We start from the raw sequence: 20,489 nt of genomic DNA, 5'->3' as shown, positions 1-20,489 counted from the left end.
TCATAATCTGTAATAGATATTGTCTCTTGGTTAAGAGAGTGAGAGGACTTGGATTGTTAATTGTTCAGCAATTCTTCAGTTGAAACCATTTGTTACACATATTGGAGCCACATGTAAAGGTTTGTTACCACCGATTAACCCCATAGAAACGTCTATGTGGGGAATATATCGTGTATTTATGTACTTTATTTGTTTTATCTCTTCATCAGTAGATGCGATAGTTTCACTAAATTCTCACTAGCCTGGAAACCTCCTCCCCCACCTTGTATTGAACATTTACTGTTAGTCACAGCTAGTGAAAGAACGTCGTCACCCCGCCCTTTGCCCAGTGTTTTCATCGACGACATTTCATGTAAAACAAAAGATCTCCCTTTTAAAACTGAGTGGAATTGTCCCTATTTCTCTTTTGAATGAACGGAGCTCTTCAATGATTGAACTGAAGCACGACGCCTCATCGTGGTCTTTGGAACAACAACCTTCATACTGCCACGTGGTTCACTATAACATGACATGACCCCTCTAGAAAGGGAGAACTGAACCTCTTTTCCAGAGCGGCCTGCTGCTAATGTGTGTGATTAACATCAGCAGCCCTCGTGCCGTCAAAGAGGAACGGCCGTGGCTGGCGTGTTTTTGTTTGCCCTTCGACGCACTTGTTCAATGAATGAACCGCGGCCCTCTCCCGTTCTCCGGGGAAATACCGGGGGGGGGGGGGGGGGGGGGGGGGGGGGTCGAGGTTCAGTCGTGGCTCAGGAGGCGCGCGTGACGTCAAGAGGTCTTTTGTGGCGGCTTTTAATGAGCAACGCGCTGCAGCCGCATCGACCAGACAATGCCGCCGCGTGCTAATTGCTGCTGTAGTTAACACTTTTAATTGAGTGTGCGGCCATTCGGCCCCCCCCCCCCGCAATCAGACCGGACATCTTGGAGAACAAATGAAGGGGGGGACGGGGGCTCGCAGCTCTCCTCTGCCGCCATTCCCAGCTCAATCTCCCGGTCACATGACGTTTTGCCGCATGAGCGCTTCAAATTCCCAGTTACCTTTTTGTATTCTCTACTGTCTCCGCAAAGGGAGCCATGTGATTTGCCTCCTGATTCATTTAGCAGAGTGCATTCATATCGGGTCTTTAGATCCTTATCAGCGATTACACGCTTCATTATGTTAGTAATAGTTCTCCACTGTGGCCGTTAATGTGCAGACTTTTTTTAGCGTGTGCTTCGGGTTGTGCCTTCCTCCTCCCTTGGGGCCTTCTTCCTTCGTCTTTTTAATTTCTGAGGTTGTCCTTCCTCTGTTGCTAAGGTAACGATGAAGAATACTGGTAGCTGCACGGTGCTTTCAGTTATCAATTATAGCACGTGTGTGTGTGTGTGTGTGTGTGTGTGTGTGCGCCCGTTCCCCACACCTATCCGACTTAGAATTAAAGCCGGATTCTCCTCTCACCTCTGCGCTGTCCCTCAAAATCTCTTAATTGGCCCGGAGTCTCTTGAACGCAGCTCTTTGAGTGTGATGGTACTCGTGGGCCCCGGCAGGCAGGAAAGGCACCGACTCCCCGACGGTGCCCCGGGGACCCACCGCTAGGAGCTAAACCAGTGGCGAAAGTAAAACACAGATGGCCACTGACTCACAAATGGATCCATGGAAAAATGAGAGAGCCTCTTGGTTCAAGTTCTGCCGTGCTCATTCTTGGCCAAGCGCTTCATCTTTTTCCTCTGCTCTCCATCTTTTATTCCCCTACCTCATCGGTCAGTCCCTCCACAACTCCCAAACTCCCCCTTCCTCTCTCACACACACACACACACACACACACACCCTCTCTTACTCTCTCTCCATTATTCCTCCCCCTTTTCTGTCTCGCTCTCTCCTTTCCCGTCCTGTAGCCTCAGGCTCTGAGTCGGGGTTAATTAGCATTAAGTTGAGATGTGTTTAATGGTTAATGGGGTTTTCTTCCCACCGAGCGGCGGCGGCTCCACTACCTGCTTGCTTTAACTGTCCCCCCCCCCCCATCTCTCGTCTCTCTGACACGCTAGATATAGTGAGCGAGTGGGAAGGAGCTGTGGAGAGACCTGGGGGGGGAGAGAGAGGGGCTGCCTTATAATGAGAAGCAGGTGAGAGAGAGAGAGAGAGAGAGGGTGATGGAGATGAGAGCTCCGGTATGCGGGGAGAGGAAGTGCGAATGACAGTGTGATATGTCTGACAGGAACTGAGCGGGATGGAATGTGGGGGAGAGATGAGAGATTGGGGAGGAGAGGGGGTGGGCGCAAAGCAAAGCCGAGGAAATGCTGCCAGTACCTGTTATTGTGCTCCCCTCCTGGCAGAGGAGAGAAGGGCTTCCATTGCTATGCCGCGCCGCAGCCCAGAGAGCAGGCTGGAGTGAAGTGGAGGGGTGGGTGTGAAATTTTAATCACCTCCCTCCGTTTGTGATTTTAACAGCCCCCTCAATCAAAATCAAAAAGCATCAGCAGCACTTTCAGGAGCGGTGCCCGGGAAGGATATTCAAACTTTTAACCAGAGTAGTGCTATGCTGATACTTGCATATGAATGCAAACTGTACATTCATTCTAACATACGAGATGTATCTGATGTTATTGTTATAATATAATGTGTGTGTATATATGTGGTGTATATCGGAAAAGGACCAAATCTTCACTTGGACGAATAGTAGAATTTGGAGTTCAAAGATCACTAATTACAAAACAAAGGATTTGCCCATAACTCAAGAACAGATATGATAATTATGCCAATTTCACATATATTTGTCCGAGAGTTAAGTGATGAAGTGTTGGGGGACAATTGAGGGACAACAAGGGCTTCATCCAATAACTTCCTCCACCGTGACACTTGCGGTCGGATATGATAACTGCAGCCTGACTGGTTGACCGAGGCTTACAACCGCCACGCAGGGATTCTAGTTTTCCCACATCTTTAATTTGTTACAGAAAAAATGTCTCAATATTTCATTGTTTTTGCTTCTTCCTCCTGGATTGGAACTTCTTTTGGATTAAAAACAGACATTTGAAGGCGTTAACTTGGGCTCTAGCATTTTCTGATTTATATATTAAACATTTATTGAGAAAATAACAAAATACACATACTGGAATTAGTCTCCAGGGTATCACAGAGTTATGGTCTGCTATTCATGATGTTTTTATGTTGTGTTGTTTTTACTAATTAATATAAAAAAGACGTCCTGGTGGTAATGAGCGTAGCAAGGTAGCAATCTGTCAGTGAAAGCAGCTCTAAATAATGCAGGCTGCAAAACATTCACGCTGCTTTCTGACAAAGGAAAAACTAATTTACCACGTCTGTCTGGGCTACAATGTGATTTGAGGAGAGAAAATCTCAACAAAAACAAATTTGTAATGGGTAACTTAATGCCAGGCAGCGAGAGGTTTGGATCAAGCATGTTGTTAACCCTTAACTAGCTTTTGAATCATTTCTCCCATAATCAAGACATTTGAATCGTATACGAGCATAATATACAAGGCTTATTTAAATGTGAGGTGGGATCATTAACCTGACCTGTCTGTCACCGGTTTTCTTCTCTGAAGAAGAACTAGCCAATCAGGGGCAGGTAGAGCACGGCAGGTCTTGGTGGAATATGGACGAGGGGGAGAATCAAGCGTACGACAGTGAAGAACCGGCTGGATTGGTGGTGGAGGAGGTGGTTTAGAATGCGGATGAATGGCCAGCGCAACATTTCTCTCTCTCCCTCCTTTGGCTAGTGTGCCGTTGCACTTGTACATTCAAAGATGAATACTTTATTGTTCTTGGAGGTGGGAAAACGTCCCACAGCAGCCAGTGGATATAATATGACAAGACCGGTCAGGCGTCACTGGACGGCACTCTGACCCGTGTGAGGAAAACAACTGTTCTCTATGAGACGGATGAATTAGTGCTGCAGTCCTGAAAACCTCGTGCTCTGACTGTAATGTGTAAGTGGTCCACAAACAGGCTCCGCCGGCTTTAATAATGCAAGTACACACGTGAGGGCTCTCTGAACAAGTGCAGCAGAGTCACGGTTCAGCAAGCTCAAAGAATCAGAACATGTGGAAAACATGAGGAGAATATATGATGAACGGTTTCTAAATGTTCGTTTCCTTGTGTGTCTCAGCCAGGATATGTGAAGCTGTCCAAGCCGGTGGCTCTGTGGACCCAACCGGACGTTTGCAAGTGGCTGAAGAAACACTGTCCCAATCAGCACCAGATCTACAGTGACTCCTTCAAACAGCACGACATCACAGGTACGGTTTCTCGCGCACACCGACCGGGCACACTGTCTCTGAGAGAAGAGGCTCCGCCGCCACTCCTTTGTTCTCTGTTTCATAAGGCCACCGCGACGCCAACGGAGACGTTCTTCAGCCAAAACATTTTGGGCGGGCAAGGACGTAGACATGACAAGCAAAATGGAGGGATTTATTTTTACCATATAAAAACCGACGGGATTTGTGCTGTTACGCGTTGATTTGTTTTGAATATGGCTGCAAACACAATTCAGTGTCGCTGTAGCAGAATTCCCATTGAGTCCCATGCAGCAACATTTTTTTCTTTTCTAACACTCCGGATGCGTGAAACATGTCTGACACGTTTGTGTTCCTTTGTATATTATTAGCATGGGTAACGCCCACTAAACACTATATTAGATTAGCAACACAGCGGCACAGAAATTGGAGGAATACCACCGCATTCAGAAGCTTTGTGGCGTCTTATTCGGGATTAGCGGAACAATGTTTTTCTTTTTCCTAAAATGGTTTGGACAATTTGTGGACTTTCCTTATCTTAGTAAAAGTGTGAGGCCCGGTCTCCTGCGTCACATCCCAGGTGTGCTCTCTGCTGCCCGTCCATCCGGCCTGCCCCTCCCTCTGGCCACGCCCACTCGCTGTCATCGTTCGGCGCGTCAATCACTCCCGGCTAACGAGGCCCCTCAAGGTTACCCCGCCGCTAACGACGTTCTGGTCGGCATAGTAACAGGCGAGCGTTAATTAGTTGGAATGCTTTAAGCATTCCAAGTATTGTTCTTCTAATCTTTATTGTTGGAATGCATTAACGATGCATTCCAAGTATTGTTCTTCGAATCTTTATTTCTTCATCTTCAACTTCTATTTCTTCCGCGCCACCTTTCAACTCCTTCACACTTTCAGCTATTAAAATCCTTCAAATATTAAAATGTTCAGCTTCTTTCTGGCTTGAGGGCTATGACTTTTCAGCTTTCTACCTCTTATGCTTGAATTTATATAAATCAATAATCGTTAATATTTTAACATGGTTTTCAAATGGAGTTTGCTTTTCAAATCCTCTTCAACTTCTTCAACTTTCAGATTTTTCAGCTTCGCAAATCTTTCAGCTACAGACACCATTTCAACTCTCAAATGTTCACACAAGTCTCAACTATTTTATGAAAAAAACTGCTTCTTGATATCTATTGTGCTTTTTTCATAATCACTGATTATGTTTCACTAGTTCTTCGCTCCGTTTCTGACTTTTACATGAGTGTGTATTGCGTCTGCTAGAGTGGAGAGCTCGAGGCTAGAGGCTGAAGCAGCGCAGAAATCTGGTTAAAAAAGTATGGAACTTCTGTCCTTGCAGCCAAAGTATACACTCTAGAGGCTTCATTTCTTCAGATTAATGAGGGTATGGTTGTGCTGATTGGATTAATGTGTTCATGGAATCCCAGAGTTTTTTAGTTTTGGCGCAAGGAGTGTTTGAGTGACACAACCTCTGCCAAAAGCCCCATAGGCTCCAATACAAATCTGCCGACATATTTCTCACAAAAATCCACAAGGTACACGTTTTGTAAACGGCCATAGGAGCCGTATTTATTACCGGACAGACATAAAAACACATCCACGCGTTCGGTAGAGTCTTGGGTCTCATACAAACGCCGTATTTTTTAGATAGCTGTTATAGTTTTGCGCTGGTTCTCATTTGTGTGAGGTGTGGATTCTGTGTAACTCGCTGCCATGTCTCTGCATTTTGCAGCCGTTAATGATCACAGGTGCGCCGTTGTCGTGGTTACGAGCACTCACACGCTGCAGGATCTGTCTGTGGCTCACTGCTGCTCCTTGTGACCTGATTAGTGGAGTCACATGACGCAGCTATGCTTTCTGTCAACAGACCAATATAATAAAGACACTGGCCCCCCCTCCCCCCTCCACCCTGACCTCTACTTACTGTTAATCACTCTCAGTCAGTCAGTCAGTCTAATTCTCCTCCCCTCTCCCTCTCTTCCTCACCACCATTCCCTTCCTCACCCTCTCACCCTCCCTCCCTCTATCTACACCCCCCCACCCCACCCAATCCAATAGGTGCGCCGTTGCCGTGGTTACTCGTAAACACGCTGCAGTATCTCTGTGTGTGACTCACAGCTGCTCCAATGACGTGATTAGTGGAGTCACATGACGCAGCTATGCTTTCTGTCAACAGACCAATATGATAAAGACACTCGCCCCCCCTCCCCCCTCCCCCCTGACCTCTACTTACTGTTAATCACTCTCAGTCAGTCTAATTCTCCTCCCCTCTCCCTCTCTTCCTCACCACCATTCCCTTCCTCACCCTCTCACCCTCCCTCCCTCTATCTACACCCCCCCACCCCACCCAATGCAATACGTGCGCCGTTGCCGTGGTTACTCGTAAACACGCTGCAGTATCTCTGTGTGTGACTCACAGCTGCTCCAATGACCTGATTAGTGGAGTCACATGACGCAGCTATGCTTTCTGTCAACAGACCAATATGATAAAGACACTCGCCCCCCCTCCCCCCTCCACCCTGACCTGTACTCACTGTTAATCACTCAGTCAGTCAGTATGTCTGTCTATTTCTCCTCCTCTCTCTCTCCCTCTATCTCTTCCTCACCACCCCTCCCTTCCTCACCCTCTCACCCTCCCTCCCTCTATCTACACCCCCCCAACCCACCCAATCCAATAATTTCAAAATAAAAGCCACATGGAGGGAATTTTTACTGTAATGTTTGTGATGAGGCCTATTAATTAAAAACTTCTTAGTTTGAATAACAAACATTCTGTCTCCCACTACGAATATTACTCGTACTTCTAGTACTACAACTGATACTTCTACTACCATACTACTAGTATTTCTACTGCTATTAATACTACAACTACTACTAATGTTATTACAAATACGACTATGGCTAATAGTATTACAGCTGTTTCTACTGCTATTGATACTAAACCTACTATTACTGCTAGTACTACTAATACCACAATTATAACTAATACTACTACTAATATTACTACAAACAATTTTAAACAAATTTAAGCTCCTGCAACTTCTGTTTTTAGAAAATCTATTGAAATTCAGCTTCCCCACTTCCTGTATTTTCAGCAGTTCTTTAAAATAATTTCAGCTATTCTTATGCCTCTATCAACAGCAATTTTTCACTATTCATTTCTGTATTTTTTTGCAATATTTCAAATTTATTTCAGCTGTTTTCATTTCTGCTTTTTCAGCAAATCTATTGAAATTCCTTTCAGCTTCTCCCATTTCTGTATTTTCAGCAATTTCAAATTCATTTCAGCTTTTCTAATATCTATAATTTCAGCAAATGTATTCAAATTCCCTTCAACTTTCTGTATTTTCAGCTATTTTAAAAAGTTCATTTCAGCTTTCAGCTTTTTGCATTCCAACGCATTTTCAGCAGGAAATGCATTTTCTAGTTCCGACTTATTCCTCTATTTCTTCCGCCGCACCTTTCAACTCCTTCATACTTTCAGCTATTAAAACCATTCAAATATTAAAATGTTCAGCTTCTTTCTGGCTTGGGGGCTATGACTTTTCAGCTTTCTACCTCTTAAGCTTGAATTTATATAAATCAATAATCATTAATATTTTAACATGGTTTTCAAATGGAGTTTGTATTCAAATCCTCTTCAACTTCTTCAACTTTCAGATTTTTCAGCTTCGCCAATCTTTCAGCTACAGACACCATTTCAACTCTCAAATGTTCACACAAGTCTCAACTATTTTATGAAAAAAACTGCTTCTTGATATCTATTGTACTTTTTTCATAATCACTGATTATGTTTCACTAGTTCTTCGCTCCGTTTCTGACTTTTACATGAGTGTGTATTGCGTCTGCTAGAGGGGGACCTCGCAGGCTAGAGTGTGGGGCAGCGCGAAAATCTGGTTAAAAAAATATGGAACTTCTGTCCTTACAGCCAAAGTATACACTCTAGAGGCTTCATTTCTTCAGATTAATGAGGGTATGGTTGTGCTGATTGGATTAATGTGTTCATGGAATCCCAGAGTTTTTTAGTTTTGGCGCAAGGAGTGTTTGAGTGACACAACCTCTGGCAAAAGCCCCATAGGCTCCAATACAAATCTGCCGACATATTTCTCACAAAAATCCACAAGGTACACGTTTTGTCAACGGCCATAGGAGCCGTATTTATTACCGGACAGACATAAAAACACATCCACGCGTTCGGTAGAGTCTTGGGTCTCATACAAACGCCGTATTTTTTAGATAGCTGTTATAGTTTTGCGCTGGTTCCCATTTGTCTGAGGTGTGGATTCTGTGTAACTTGCAGCCATGTCTCTGCATTTTGCAGCCGCACAGGTGCGGCGTTGTCGTGGTTACGAGCACTCACACGCTGCAGGATCTGTCTGTGGCTCACAGCTGCTCCTTGTGACCTGATTAGTGGAGTCACATGACGCAGCTATGCTTTCTGTCAACAGACCAATATGATAAAGACACTCGCCCCCCCTCCCCCCTCCACCCTGACGTCTTCTCACTGTTAATCACTCTCAGTCAGTCAGTCTGTCTAATTCTCCTCCCCTCTCCCTCTCTCTCTTCCTCACCACCATTCCCTTCCTCACCCCCTCACCCTCCCTCCCTCTATCTACACCCCCCCACCCCACCCAATCCAATAGGTGCGCCGTTGTCGTGGTTACTCGCTCACACGCTGCAGGATCTCTGTCTGTGGCTCAAAGCTGCTCCTTGTGACCTGATTAGTGGAGTCACATGACGCAGCTATGCTTTCTGTCAACAGACCAATATGATAAAGACACTCGCCCCCCCTCCCCCCTCCACCCTGACCTCTTCTCACTGTTAATCACTCAGTCAGTCAGTCAGTCTAATTCTCCTCCCCTCTCCCTCTCTTCGTCACCACCATTCCCTTCCTCACCCTCTCACCCTCCCTCCCTCTATCTACACCCCCCCACCCCACCCAATCCAATAATTTCAAAATAAAAGCCCCATGGAGGGAATTTTTACTGTAATGTCTGTGATGAGGCCTATTAATTAAAAACTTTTAAGTGTGAATAACAAACATTCTGTCTCCCACTACGAATATTACTCGTACTTCTAGTACTACAACTGATACTTCTACTACCATACTGCTAGTATTTCTACTGCTATTAATACTACAACTACTACTAATGTTATTACAAATACTACTATGGCTAATAGTATCAGTATTCCAGCTGTTTCTACTGCTATTGATACTAAACCGACTTCTACTGCTAGTACTAATACCCAAATTACGACTAACATTACTACAAACAATTTTAAACCTCTTTTTATTCATCTCAGCTTTTGTTATTTCTGTACTTTTTAAAATTCATTTAAGCTCCTGCAACTTCTGTTTTGCAATATTTCACATTTATTTCAGCTGTTTTCATTTCTGCTTTTTCAGCAAATCTATTGAAATTCCTTTCAGCTTCTCCCATTTCTGTATTTTCAGCTATTTAAAATTAATTTCAGCTTTTCTAATATCTTTTATTTCAGCAAATGTATTCAAATTCCCTTCGAGTTTCTGTATTTTCAGCTATTTTTAAATATTCAGCAAATGTACTCAAATTCCCTTCAACTTTCTGTATTTTCAGCTATTTTTAAATATTCAGCAAATGTATTCAACTTCCCTTCAACTTTCTGTATTTTCAGCTATTTTTAAATATTCAGTGCAGCTTTCAGCTTTTTGCATTCCAACGCATTTTCAGCAGGAAATGCCTTTTCTAGTTGTTGGAATGCATTAACGATGCATTCCAAGTATTGTTCTTCGAATCTTTATTTCTTCATCTTCATCTTCTTCTTCTATTTCTTCCGCGCCACCTTTCAACTCCTTCACACTTTCAGCTATTAAAACAGTTCAAATATTAAAATGTTCAGCTCCTTTCTGGCTTGAGGGCTATGACTTTTCAGCTTTCTACCTCTTAAGCTTGAATTTATATAAATCAATAATCATTAATATTTTAACATGGTTTTCAAATGGAGTTTGCTTTCAAATCCTCCTAAACTTCTTCAACTTTCAGATTTTTCAGCTTCGCAAATCTTTCAGCTACAGACACCATTTAAACTTTTAAATGTTGACACAAGTCTTAACTATTTTATGAAAAAAACTGCTTCTTGATATCTATTGTACTTTTTTCATAATCACTGATTATGTTTCACTAGTTCTTCGCTCCGTTTCTGACTTTTACATGAGTGTGTATTGCGTCTGCTAGAGTGGAGAGCTCGAGGCTAGAGGCTGAAGCAGCGCAGAAATCTGGTTAAAAAAGTATGGAACTTCTGTCCTTGCAGCCAAAGTATACACTCTAGAGGCTTCATTTCTTCAGATTAATGAGGGTATGGTTGTGCTGATTGGATTAATGTGTTCATGGAATCCCAGAGTTTTTTAGTTTTGGCGCAAGGAGTGTTTGAGTGACACAACCTCTGCCAAAAGCCCCATAGGCTCCAATACAAATCTGCCGACATATTTCTCACAAAAATCCACAAGGTACACGTTCTGTCAACGGCCATAGGAGCCGTATTTATTACCGGACAGACATAAAAACACATCCACGCGTTCGGTAGAGTCTTGGGTCTCATACAAACGCCGTATTTTTTAGATAGCTGTTATAGTTTTGCGCTGGTTCTCATTTGTTTGAGGTGTGGATTCTGTGTAACTCGCTGTCCTGTGTCTGCACTTTTGCAGCCGCACAGGTGCGTCGTTGTCGTGGTTACGAGCACTCACATGCTGCAGGATCTGTCTGTGGCTCACAGCTGCTCGCTCCTATGACCTGATTAGTGGAGTCACATGACGCAGCTATGCTTTCTGTCAACAGACCAATATGATAAAGACACTAGCCCCCCCTCCCCCCTCCCCCCTGACCTCTACTTACTGTTAATCACTCTCAGTCAGTCAGTCAGTCTAATTCTCCTCCCCTCTCCCTCTCTTCCTCACCACCATTCCCTTCCTCACCCTCTCACCCTCCCTCCCTCTATCTACACCCCCCCACCCCACCCAATGCAATAGGTGCGCCGTTGCCGTGGTTACTCGTAAACACGCTGCAGTATCTCTGTGTGTGACTCACAGCTGCTCCAATGACCTGATTAGTGGAGTCACATGACGCAGCTATGCTTTCTGTCAACAGACCAATATGATAAAGACACTGGCCCCCCCTCCCCCCTCCCCCCTGACCTCTACTTACTGTTAATCACTCTCAGTCAGTCAGTCAGTCTAATTCTCCTCCCCTCTCCCTCTCTTCCTCACCACCATTCCCTTCCTCACCCTCTCACCCTCCCTCCCTCTATCTACACCCCCCCACCCCACCCAATGCAATAGGTGCGCCGTTGCCGTGGTTACTCGTAAACACGCTGCAGTATCTCTGTGTGTGACTCACAGCTGCTCCAATGACCTGATTAGTGGAGTCACATGACGCAGCTATGCTTTCTGTCAACAGACCAATATGATAAAGACACTGGCCCCCCCTCCCCCCTCCCCCCTGACCTGTGCTCACTGTTAATCACTCTCAGTCAGTATGTATGTCTATTTCTCCTCTCTCTCTCTCTCCCTCTATCTCTTCCTCACCACCCCTCCCTTCCTCACCCTCTCACCCTCCCTCCCTCTATCTACTCCCCCCCACCCCACCCAATCCAATAATTTCAAAATAAAAGCCCCATGGAGGGAATTTTTACTGTAATGTCTGTGATGAGGCCTATTAATTAAAAACTTTTAAGTGTGAATAACAAACATTCTGTCTCCCACTACGAATATTACTCGTACTTCTAGTACTACAACTGATACTTCTACTACCATACTACTAGTATTTCTACTGCTATTAATACTACAACTACTACTAATGTTATTACAAATACTACTATGGCTAATAGTATTCCAGTTGTTTCTACTGCTATTGATACTAAACCTACTATTACTGCTTATACTGCTAGTACTACTAATACCACAATTATAACTAATACTACTACTAATATTACTACAAACAATTTTAAACAAATTTAAGCTCCTGCAACTTCTGTTTTTAGAAAATCTATTGAAATTCAGCTTCCCCACTTCCTGTATTTTCAGCAGTTCTTTAAAATAATTTCAGCTATTCTTATGCCTCTATCAACAGCAATTTTTTAATATTCATTTCTGTATTTTTTTGCAATATTTCAAATTTATTTCAGCTGTTTTCATTTCTGCTTTTTCAGCAAATCTATTGAAATTCCTTTCAGCTTCTCCCATTTCTGTATTTTCAGCAATTTCAAATTAATTTCAGCTTTTCTAATATCTGTAAGTTCAGATGTATTCAAATTCCCTTCAACTTTCTGTATTTTCAGCTATTTAGTTGGAATGCATTGAGATGCATTCCAAGTATTGTTCTTCGAATCTTTATTCTTCAACTTCATCTTCTTCTTCTATTTCTTCCGCGGCACCTTTCAACTCCTTCACACTTTCAGCTATTAAAACCGTTCAAATATTAAAATGTTCAGCTCCTTTCTGGCTTGAGGGCTATGACTTTTCAGCTTTCTACCTCTTATGCTTGAATTTATATAAATCAATAATCATTAATATTTTAACATGGTTTTCAAATGGAGTTTGCTTTCAAATCCTCCTAAACTTCTTCAACTTTCAGATTTTTCAGCTTTGCAAATCTTTCAGCTACAGACACCATTTCAACTCTCAAATGTTCACACAAGTCTCAACTATTTTATGAAAAAAACTGCTTCTTGATATCTATTGTACTTTTTTCATAATCACTGATTATGTTTCACTAGTTCTTCGCTCCGTTTCTGACTTTTACATGAGTGTGTATTGCGTCTGCTAGAGGGGGACCTCGCGGGCTAGAGTGTGGGGCATCGCAGAAATCTGGTTAAAAAAGTATGGAACTTCTGTCCTTGCAGCCAAAGTATACACTCTAGAGGCTTCATTTCTTCAGATTAATGAGGGTATGGTTGTGCTGATTGGATTAATGTGTTCATGGAATCCCAGAGTTTTTTAGTTTTGGCGCAAGGAGTGTTTGAGTGACACAACCTCTGCCAAAAGCCCCATAGGCTCCAATACAAATCTGCCGACATATTTCTCACAAAAATCCACAAGGTACACGTTTTGTAAACGGCCATAGGAGCCGTATTTATTACCGGACAGACATAAAAAGCACATCCACGCGTTCGGTAGAGTCTTGGGTCTCATACAAACGCCGTATTTTTTAGATAGCTGTTATAGTTTTGCGCTGGTTCTCATTTGTGTGAGGTGTGGATTCTGTGTAACTTGCTGCCATGTCTCTGCATTTTGCAGCCGTTAATGAGCACAGGTGCGCCGTTGTCGTGGTTACGAGCACTCACATGCTGCAGGATCTGTCTGTGACTCACAGCTGCTTGCTCCTATGAGCTGATTAGTGGAGTCACATGACGCAGCTATGCTTTCTGTCAACAGACCAATATGATAAAGACACTAGCCCCCCCTCCCCCCTCCCCCCTCCACCCTGACCTCTACTTACTGTTAATCACTCTCAGTCAGTCAGTCAGTCTAATTCTCCTCCCCTCTCCCTCTCTTCCTCACCACCATTCCCTTCCTCACCCTCTCACCCTCCCTCCCTCTATCTACACCCCCCCACCCCACCCAATCCAATAGGTGCGCCGTTGCCGTGGTTACTCGTAAACACGCTGCAGTATCTCTGTGTGTGACTCACAGCTGCTCCAATGACGTGATTAGTGGAGTCACATGACGCAGCTATGCTTTCTGTCAACAGACCAATATGATAAAGACACTAGCCCCCCCTCCCCCCTCCCCCCTGACCTCTACTTACTGTTAATCACTCTCAGTCAGTCTAATTCTCCTCCCCTCTCCCTCTCTTCCTCACCACCATTCCCTTCCTCACCCTCTCACCCTCCCTCCCTCTATCTACACCCCCCCACCCCACCCAATGCAATAGGTGCGCCGTTGCCGTGGTTACTCGTAAACACGCTGCAGTATCTCTGTGTGTGACTCACAGCTGCTCCAATGACCTGATTAGTGGAGTCACATGACGCAGCTATGCTTTCTGTCAACAGACCAATATGATAAAGACACTCGCCCCCCCTCCCCCCTCCACCCTGACCTCTTCTTACTGTTAATCACTCAGTCAGTCAGTATGTCTGTCTATTTCTCCTCCTCTCTCTCTCCCTCTATCTCTTCCTCACCACCCCTCCCTTCCTCACCCTCTCACCCTCCCTCCCTCTATCTACACCCCCCCAACCCACCCAATCCAATAATTTCAAAATAAAAGCCACATGGAGGGAATTTTTACTGTAATGTTTGTGATGAGGCCTATTAATTAAAAACTTCTTAGTTTGAATAACAAACATTCTGTCTCCCACTACGAATATTACTCGTACTTCTAGTACTACAACTGATACTTCTACTACCATACTACTAGTATTTCTACTGCTATTAATACTACAACTACTACTAATGTTATTACAAATACGACTATGGCTAATAGTATTACAGCTGTTTCTACTGCTATTGATACTAAACCTACTATTACTGCTAGTACTACTAATACCACAATTATAACTAATACTACTACTAATATTACTACAAACAATTTTAAACAAATTTAAGCTCCTGCAACTTCTGTTTTTAGAAAATCTATTGAAATTCAGCTTCCCCACTTCCTGTATTTTCAGCAGTTCTTTAAAATAATTTCAGCTATTCTTATGCCTCTATCAACAGCAATTTTTCACTATTCATTTCTGTATTTTTTTGCAATATTTCAAATTTATTTCAGCTGTTTTCATTTCTGCTTTTTCAGCAAATCTATTGAAATTCCTTTCAGCTTCTCCCATTTCTGTATTTTCAGCAATTTCAAATTCATTTCAGCTTTTCTAATATCTATAATTTCAGCAAATGTATTCAAATTCCCTTCAACTTTCTGTATTTTCAGCTATTTTAAAAAGTTCATTTCAGCTTTCAGCTTTTTGCATTCCAACGCATTTTCAGCAGGAAATGCATTTTCTAGTTCTTCTATTTCTTCCGTGGCACCTTTCAACTCCTTCACACTTTCAGCTATTAAAATCCTTCAAATATTAAAATGTTCAGCTTCTTTCTGGCTTCCAGGCTATGACTTTTCAGCTTTCTACCTCTTAAGCTTGAATTTATATAAATCAATAATCGTTAATATTTTAACATGGTTTTCAAATGGAGTTTGCTTTTCAAATCCTCTTCAACTTCTTCAACTTTCAGATTTTTCAGCTTCGCCAATCTTTCAGCTACAGACACCATTTCAACTCTCAAATGTTCACACAAGTCTCAACTATTTTATGAAAAAAACTGCTTCTTGATATCTATTGTACTTTTTTCATAATCACTGATTATGTTTCACTAGTTCTTCGCTCCGTTTCTGACTTTTACATGAGTGTGTATTGCGTCTGCTAGAGGGGGACCTCGCAGGCTAGAGTGTGGGGCAGCGCGAAAATCTGGTTAAAAAAATATGGAACTTCTGTCCTTACAGCCAAAGTATACACTCTAGAGGCTTAATTTCTTCAGATTAATGAGGGTATGGTTGTGCTGATTGGATTAATGTGTTCATGGAATCCCAGAGTTTTTTAGTTTTGGCGCAAGGAGTGTTTGAGTGACACAACCTCTGCCAAAAGCCCCATAGGCTCCAATACAAATCTGCCGACATATTTCTCACAAAAATCCACAAGGTACACGTTCTGTCAACGGCCATAGGAGCCGTATTTATTACCGGACAGACATAAAAACACATCCACGCGTTCGGTAGAGTCTTGGGTCTCATACAAACGCCGTATTTTTTAGATAGCTGTTATAGTTTTGCGCTGGTTCCCATTTGTTTGAGGTGTGGATTCTGTGTAACTCGCTGTCCTGTGTCTGCACTTTTGCAGCAGCTCGTTAATGAGCACAGGTGCGCCGTTGTCGTGGTTACGAGCACTCACATGCTGCAGGATCTGTCTGTGACTCACAGCTGCTCGTTCCTATGACCTGATTAGTGGAGTCACATGACCCAGCTATGCTTTCTGTCAACAGACCAATATGATAAAGACACTCGCCCCCCCTCCCCCCTCCCCCCTGACCTCTACTTACTGTTAATCACTCTCAGTCAGTCAGTCAGTCTAATTCTCCTCCCCTCTCCCTCTCTTCCTCACCACCATTCCCTTCCTCACCCTCTCACCCTCCCTCCCTCTATCTACACCCCCCCACCCCACCCAATCCAATAGGTGCGCCGTTGCCGTGGTTACTCGTAAACACGCTGCAGTATCTCTGTGTGTGACTCACAGCTGCTCCAATGACGTGATTAGTGGAGTCACATGACGCAGCTATGCTTTCTGTCAACAGACCAATATGATAAAGACACTCGCCCCCCCTCCCCCCTCCACCCTGACCTCTTCTCACTGTTAATCACTCAGTCAGTCAGTATGTCTGTCTATTTCTCCTCCTCTCTCTCTCCCTCTATCTCTTCCTCACCACCCCTCCCTTCCTCACCCTCTATCTACACCCCCCCAACCCACCCAATCCAATAATTTCAAAATAAAAGCCACATGGAGGGAATTTTTACTGTAATGTTTGTGATGAGGCCTATTAATTAAAAACTTCTTAGTTTGAATAACAAACATTCTGTTTCCCAACCCCCCCTCACCCAATTCCATCATTACAAACTAAAAGCTTCAATGATTATCTGTACCTTAACCATGAAGCGGTTTCGTTGAAATACGCATTGCTCTTTCAAATACTACTATAACCACTACGAATATTACTAGTACTTCTAGTAGAACTACAGCTGATACTTCTACTACCATACTACTAGTATTTCTACTGCTATTAATACAACTACTACTAATGTTATTAAAAATACTACTATGGCTAATAGTATCAGTATTCCAGCTGTTTCTACTGCTATTGATACTAAACCGACTTCTACTGCTAGTACTAATACCCAAATTACAACTAACATTACTACAAACAATTTTAAACCTCTTTTTATTCATCTCAGCTTTTGTTATTTCTGTACTTTTTAAAATTCATTTAAGCTCCTGCAACTTCTGTTTTGCAATATTTCACATTTATTTCAGCTGTTTTCATTTCTGCTTTTTCAGCAAATCTATTGAAATTCCTTTCAGTTTCTCCCATTTCTGTATTTTCAGCTATTTCAAATTAATTTCAGCTTTTCTAATATCTTTTATTTCAGCAAATGTATTCAAATTCCCTTCAACTTTCTGTATTTTCAGCTATTTTTAAATATTCAGCAAATGTACTCAAATTCCCTTCAACTTTCTGTATTTTCAGCTATTTTTAAATATTCAGCAAATGTACTCAAATTCCCTTCAACTTTCTGTATTTTCAGCTATTTTTTAAATATTCAGCAAATGTATTCAAATTCCCTTCAACTTTCTGTATTTTCAGCTATTTTTAAATATTCAGTGCAGCTTTCAGCTTTTTGCATTCCAACGCATTTTCAGCAGGAAATGCCTTTTCTAGTTGCCGTTGCTCTCTGCCCCTCGGAGCACGACTGGTCACATTAACAGGTTTATCTGTTCGCATCCCTCGGCGGCGCCGTTTTACCCTTTGATGCATTTTCCTCACTTGGAAGATATTATTTTCTTTTAAGTTCAACGAGCAAAATAAATAATTCCGATTAAATCTCAAGCACATATCTAACAAGTCATACACACACACCTCTTATCTCACCGGCAGTGTTAGTTGTAAAAGAGAAATCATGTCATGTGCAGTCATTATTATTACGGAACATTAATCTTAACTTTCCCATTAAACCACTGTTTTTGTGACAAGCCAAATTTATTCAGTTTGTCTGTGAATTAATAATATTTTCTCGTATTTATCTTCCAGTGATTAAAACATTAGAACGTAGCCTCCTAATGGTGAATTAATGTAATGATATGTTTGTTATTAAGGTGTAATGATTTTTACAAGATTATACAAGAAAATAAAGGGTTAATCAAATAGGCACACACACAAATGCCTGATTTTTCCTGCTGGCACAATTAGGAGATAATGACATGCGCAAAAACCTGCAAGTAATTCCGTTTGTCTTCACATGGAGCATTAATTAGCAGAACCCAATTAAAACAGGCCCGGCCACACCGATTGGGCTCACGAGGCAATTTGCATCCCAATCAATCTATGAAATATTATGCAGATAGCTTTTTTCTTCTGTTCCTCCACCCTGTTAGAATAAACAAGGGGGAAACAAATGATGAATGGAATATTGTTGTGGAAAACAATCATGCGCGGAGAAACAAACAGTGAGTGTGAATACATTTTATTAGGGCATCTGGGCCTTCTGCTGGTTCAGTGTGCTCGTCCTACAATGTGTGTGTGTGTGTGTGTGTGTGTGTGTTGGTGGGTCGCATCTTATGTTGTTCTCCAACACAGAACGTCTCGTCCAGTCCCACGACGGAGTGCTGAGACTCTCCTCACCTGCCGGCGGTACTCGGATCTAACTCGTCTTGGCAGACTAGTCTGCCGTTCATAAAGTACCAACATCCATCAACACTCTCCATTCCGCATCATAATTCAAGCAGGCGTTTTTTGTTCGCCCTCCTTCGGCGTGACGGCGGCGAGCCGGGCGGCTTCAGAATGCTGCGGCGGGCTCCCTGCTGGGCTCCTGTAACCTCAGCCAAAGAAATAGTTTCCCATCCTCCCTCAAGCACACACTGCCAAGAACCCAACCCCCTCCCCTCGACAGAGACATTTGACTTCAGCACCAGAGCTGCCATTAAAAAGGCATTAAAGCATATTAAGGCATAATTAGATATTAGTCCCTAATCCGTTGTAATTACAAGGCCGATGCTCTTTTGGGTGGGAGAGTAGCTTGGCATGAAGATTTAGTGAAACACACAATTTGCGATAGCTAGGATGTATTCAGCGCGAGAGGTGTGATGAAGCACCCAAAAGCAAGAGGACGGAAGAGGGCGACTCCCCGTTAAGTTGTGTTTTTTGTCGGAGAGGCCCAATACATCACATTGTGTAAATCCAGAGTCTCTCCTAAGGCCTTTAAATACAGAATTGGATGCAACCGTGGAGCCCTTACTATACACACGGACTAAAAGTGTTGAAGAGAAAGAACGGTAGTGTGCATTGGTAGCAGGACTTCAACCATCCATGCATGAGACTGTTTTTCCCTCAAGCAGCCACTTGTTGTATGGCGTCACGAGGCCTTGCTCTGAATAGTTAATAGCCTGTAATATTAGGGGTTTAATGACGAGTGGCCCGTATCCAGCAGCTCGCACTAGCCCGCCTCGGGTCTTCTAAAGGTCCGGCTGGCGGATCCATCAGCCCTCCGCTTTGAAAGCAGCGGCAGTCCGAGCAGCCGCGAACCCCCTCGATCCGCTGAAGGGCGTCACGCTGGGAACAAAATGTATATTTGATGTGCCGGAGAAAAGGATAATAAGGTGGCACACTTTTCATTTCAAGACCCGGCGACGAGGACAGCGAGGCAGCAATGGCCCAAACCGCCCAAACCTTCAGGGATGAGACGATCAATTGGTGTCCATTGTTTTGTGTAATTTCCAAAAGGGAAATTTGAACAGCTCGTTGCTGATGAGCAGTTCAGGGGACGGTTTGAACCGCAGACGGAAAGAATCGCCCTTAATGATGCCATTGGCGAGATGATTATATGGTAACGTGTTATTGTAAAATTAATCACTGTTATGCCAAATGCACGTTTTATAAATGTCTTTATTTTCCATATGGAGAGTAAATATCCAGAGAGTGTGAATGAGGAGCAGCAGAGCAGATACATAAAGTGTAGAGACACTCATTATACAGTGTTACGGACCTGCCGGCTCCTCCTCCTCGTTTTGTCTATTTGCATCTCCCCTACAGGTGAGCGGAGCACAGGTGTGACGGGTTTCCTATGATTCCTTCCAGGAACACCTGGGATGGCTTTATGTATCCTGAGGGGTTTAAAAGCTGGGGAGATCTGGTGGAAGGAGGGCTGCCGCTTCTCCTTCTCTCCCGCACCGTTTTGCTGCTTTTGTTTCCTTTTACATGACATTTCACATACCCTGATTTCATACGCTTTCAGTTCTCCTGACTAACACTTATACTGACTTTATTTACTTTACGTTGCTCATTCGTTGTCCTTAATAAACGGTATTTTCTTTCAATCAACTCATCCGCGTGGTCTTCCCTCTCTGTTGCATGGCCAGGCACAGGCAGAACGTAACAGAATTGGGGGCTCGTCCGGGATCGATCCAAAACGACGTCGGTAAATATATATAAAAAAAATATATATAATAATGTATGCGTTTGA

The 20,489-nt window shown here is 43.1% G+C and overlaps 1 protein-coding gene across 2 annotated transcripts in view; it reads left to right on the top strand.

Moving 5' to 3' along the window:
- samd12 (sterile alpha motif domain containing 12) overlaps positions 1-20,489 on the top strand; it is an 88,393-nt gene that overhangs the window by 13,717 nt on the left and 54,187 nt on the right. For both annotated transcript variants that reach the window (XM_078081215.1, XM_078081213.1), the window contains exon 3: positions 4,107-4,236. In XM_078081215.1, the coding sequence (XP_077937341.1) occupies positions 4,107-4,236 (130 nt within the window). The remainder of the gene's footprint in view (positions 1-4,106; positions 4,237-20,489) is intronic.

Source organism: Gasterosteus aculeatus, chromosome 10 (genome assembly GCF_964276395.1).
Source record: "Gasterosteus aculeatus chromosome 10, fGasAcu3.hap1.1, whole genome shotgun sequence".
Classification (NCBI taxonomy): domain Eukaryota; kingdom Metazoa; phylum Chordata; class Actinopteri; order Perciformes; family Gasterosteidae; genus Gasterosteus; species Gasterosteus aculeatus.
Note: the sequence above shows the minus strand (reverse complement) of the source record. Positions and strands in the feature narration are given on the sequence as shown.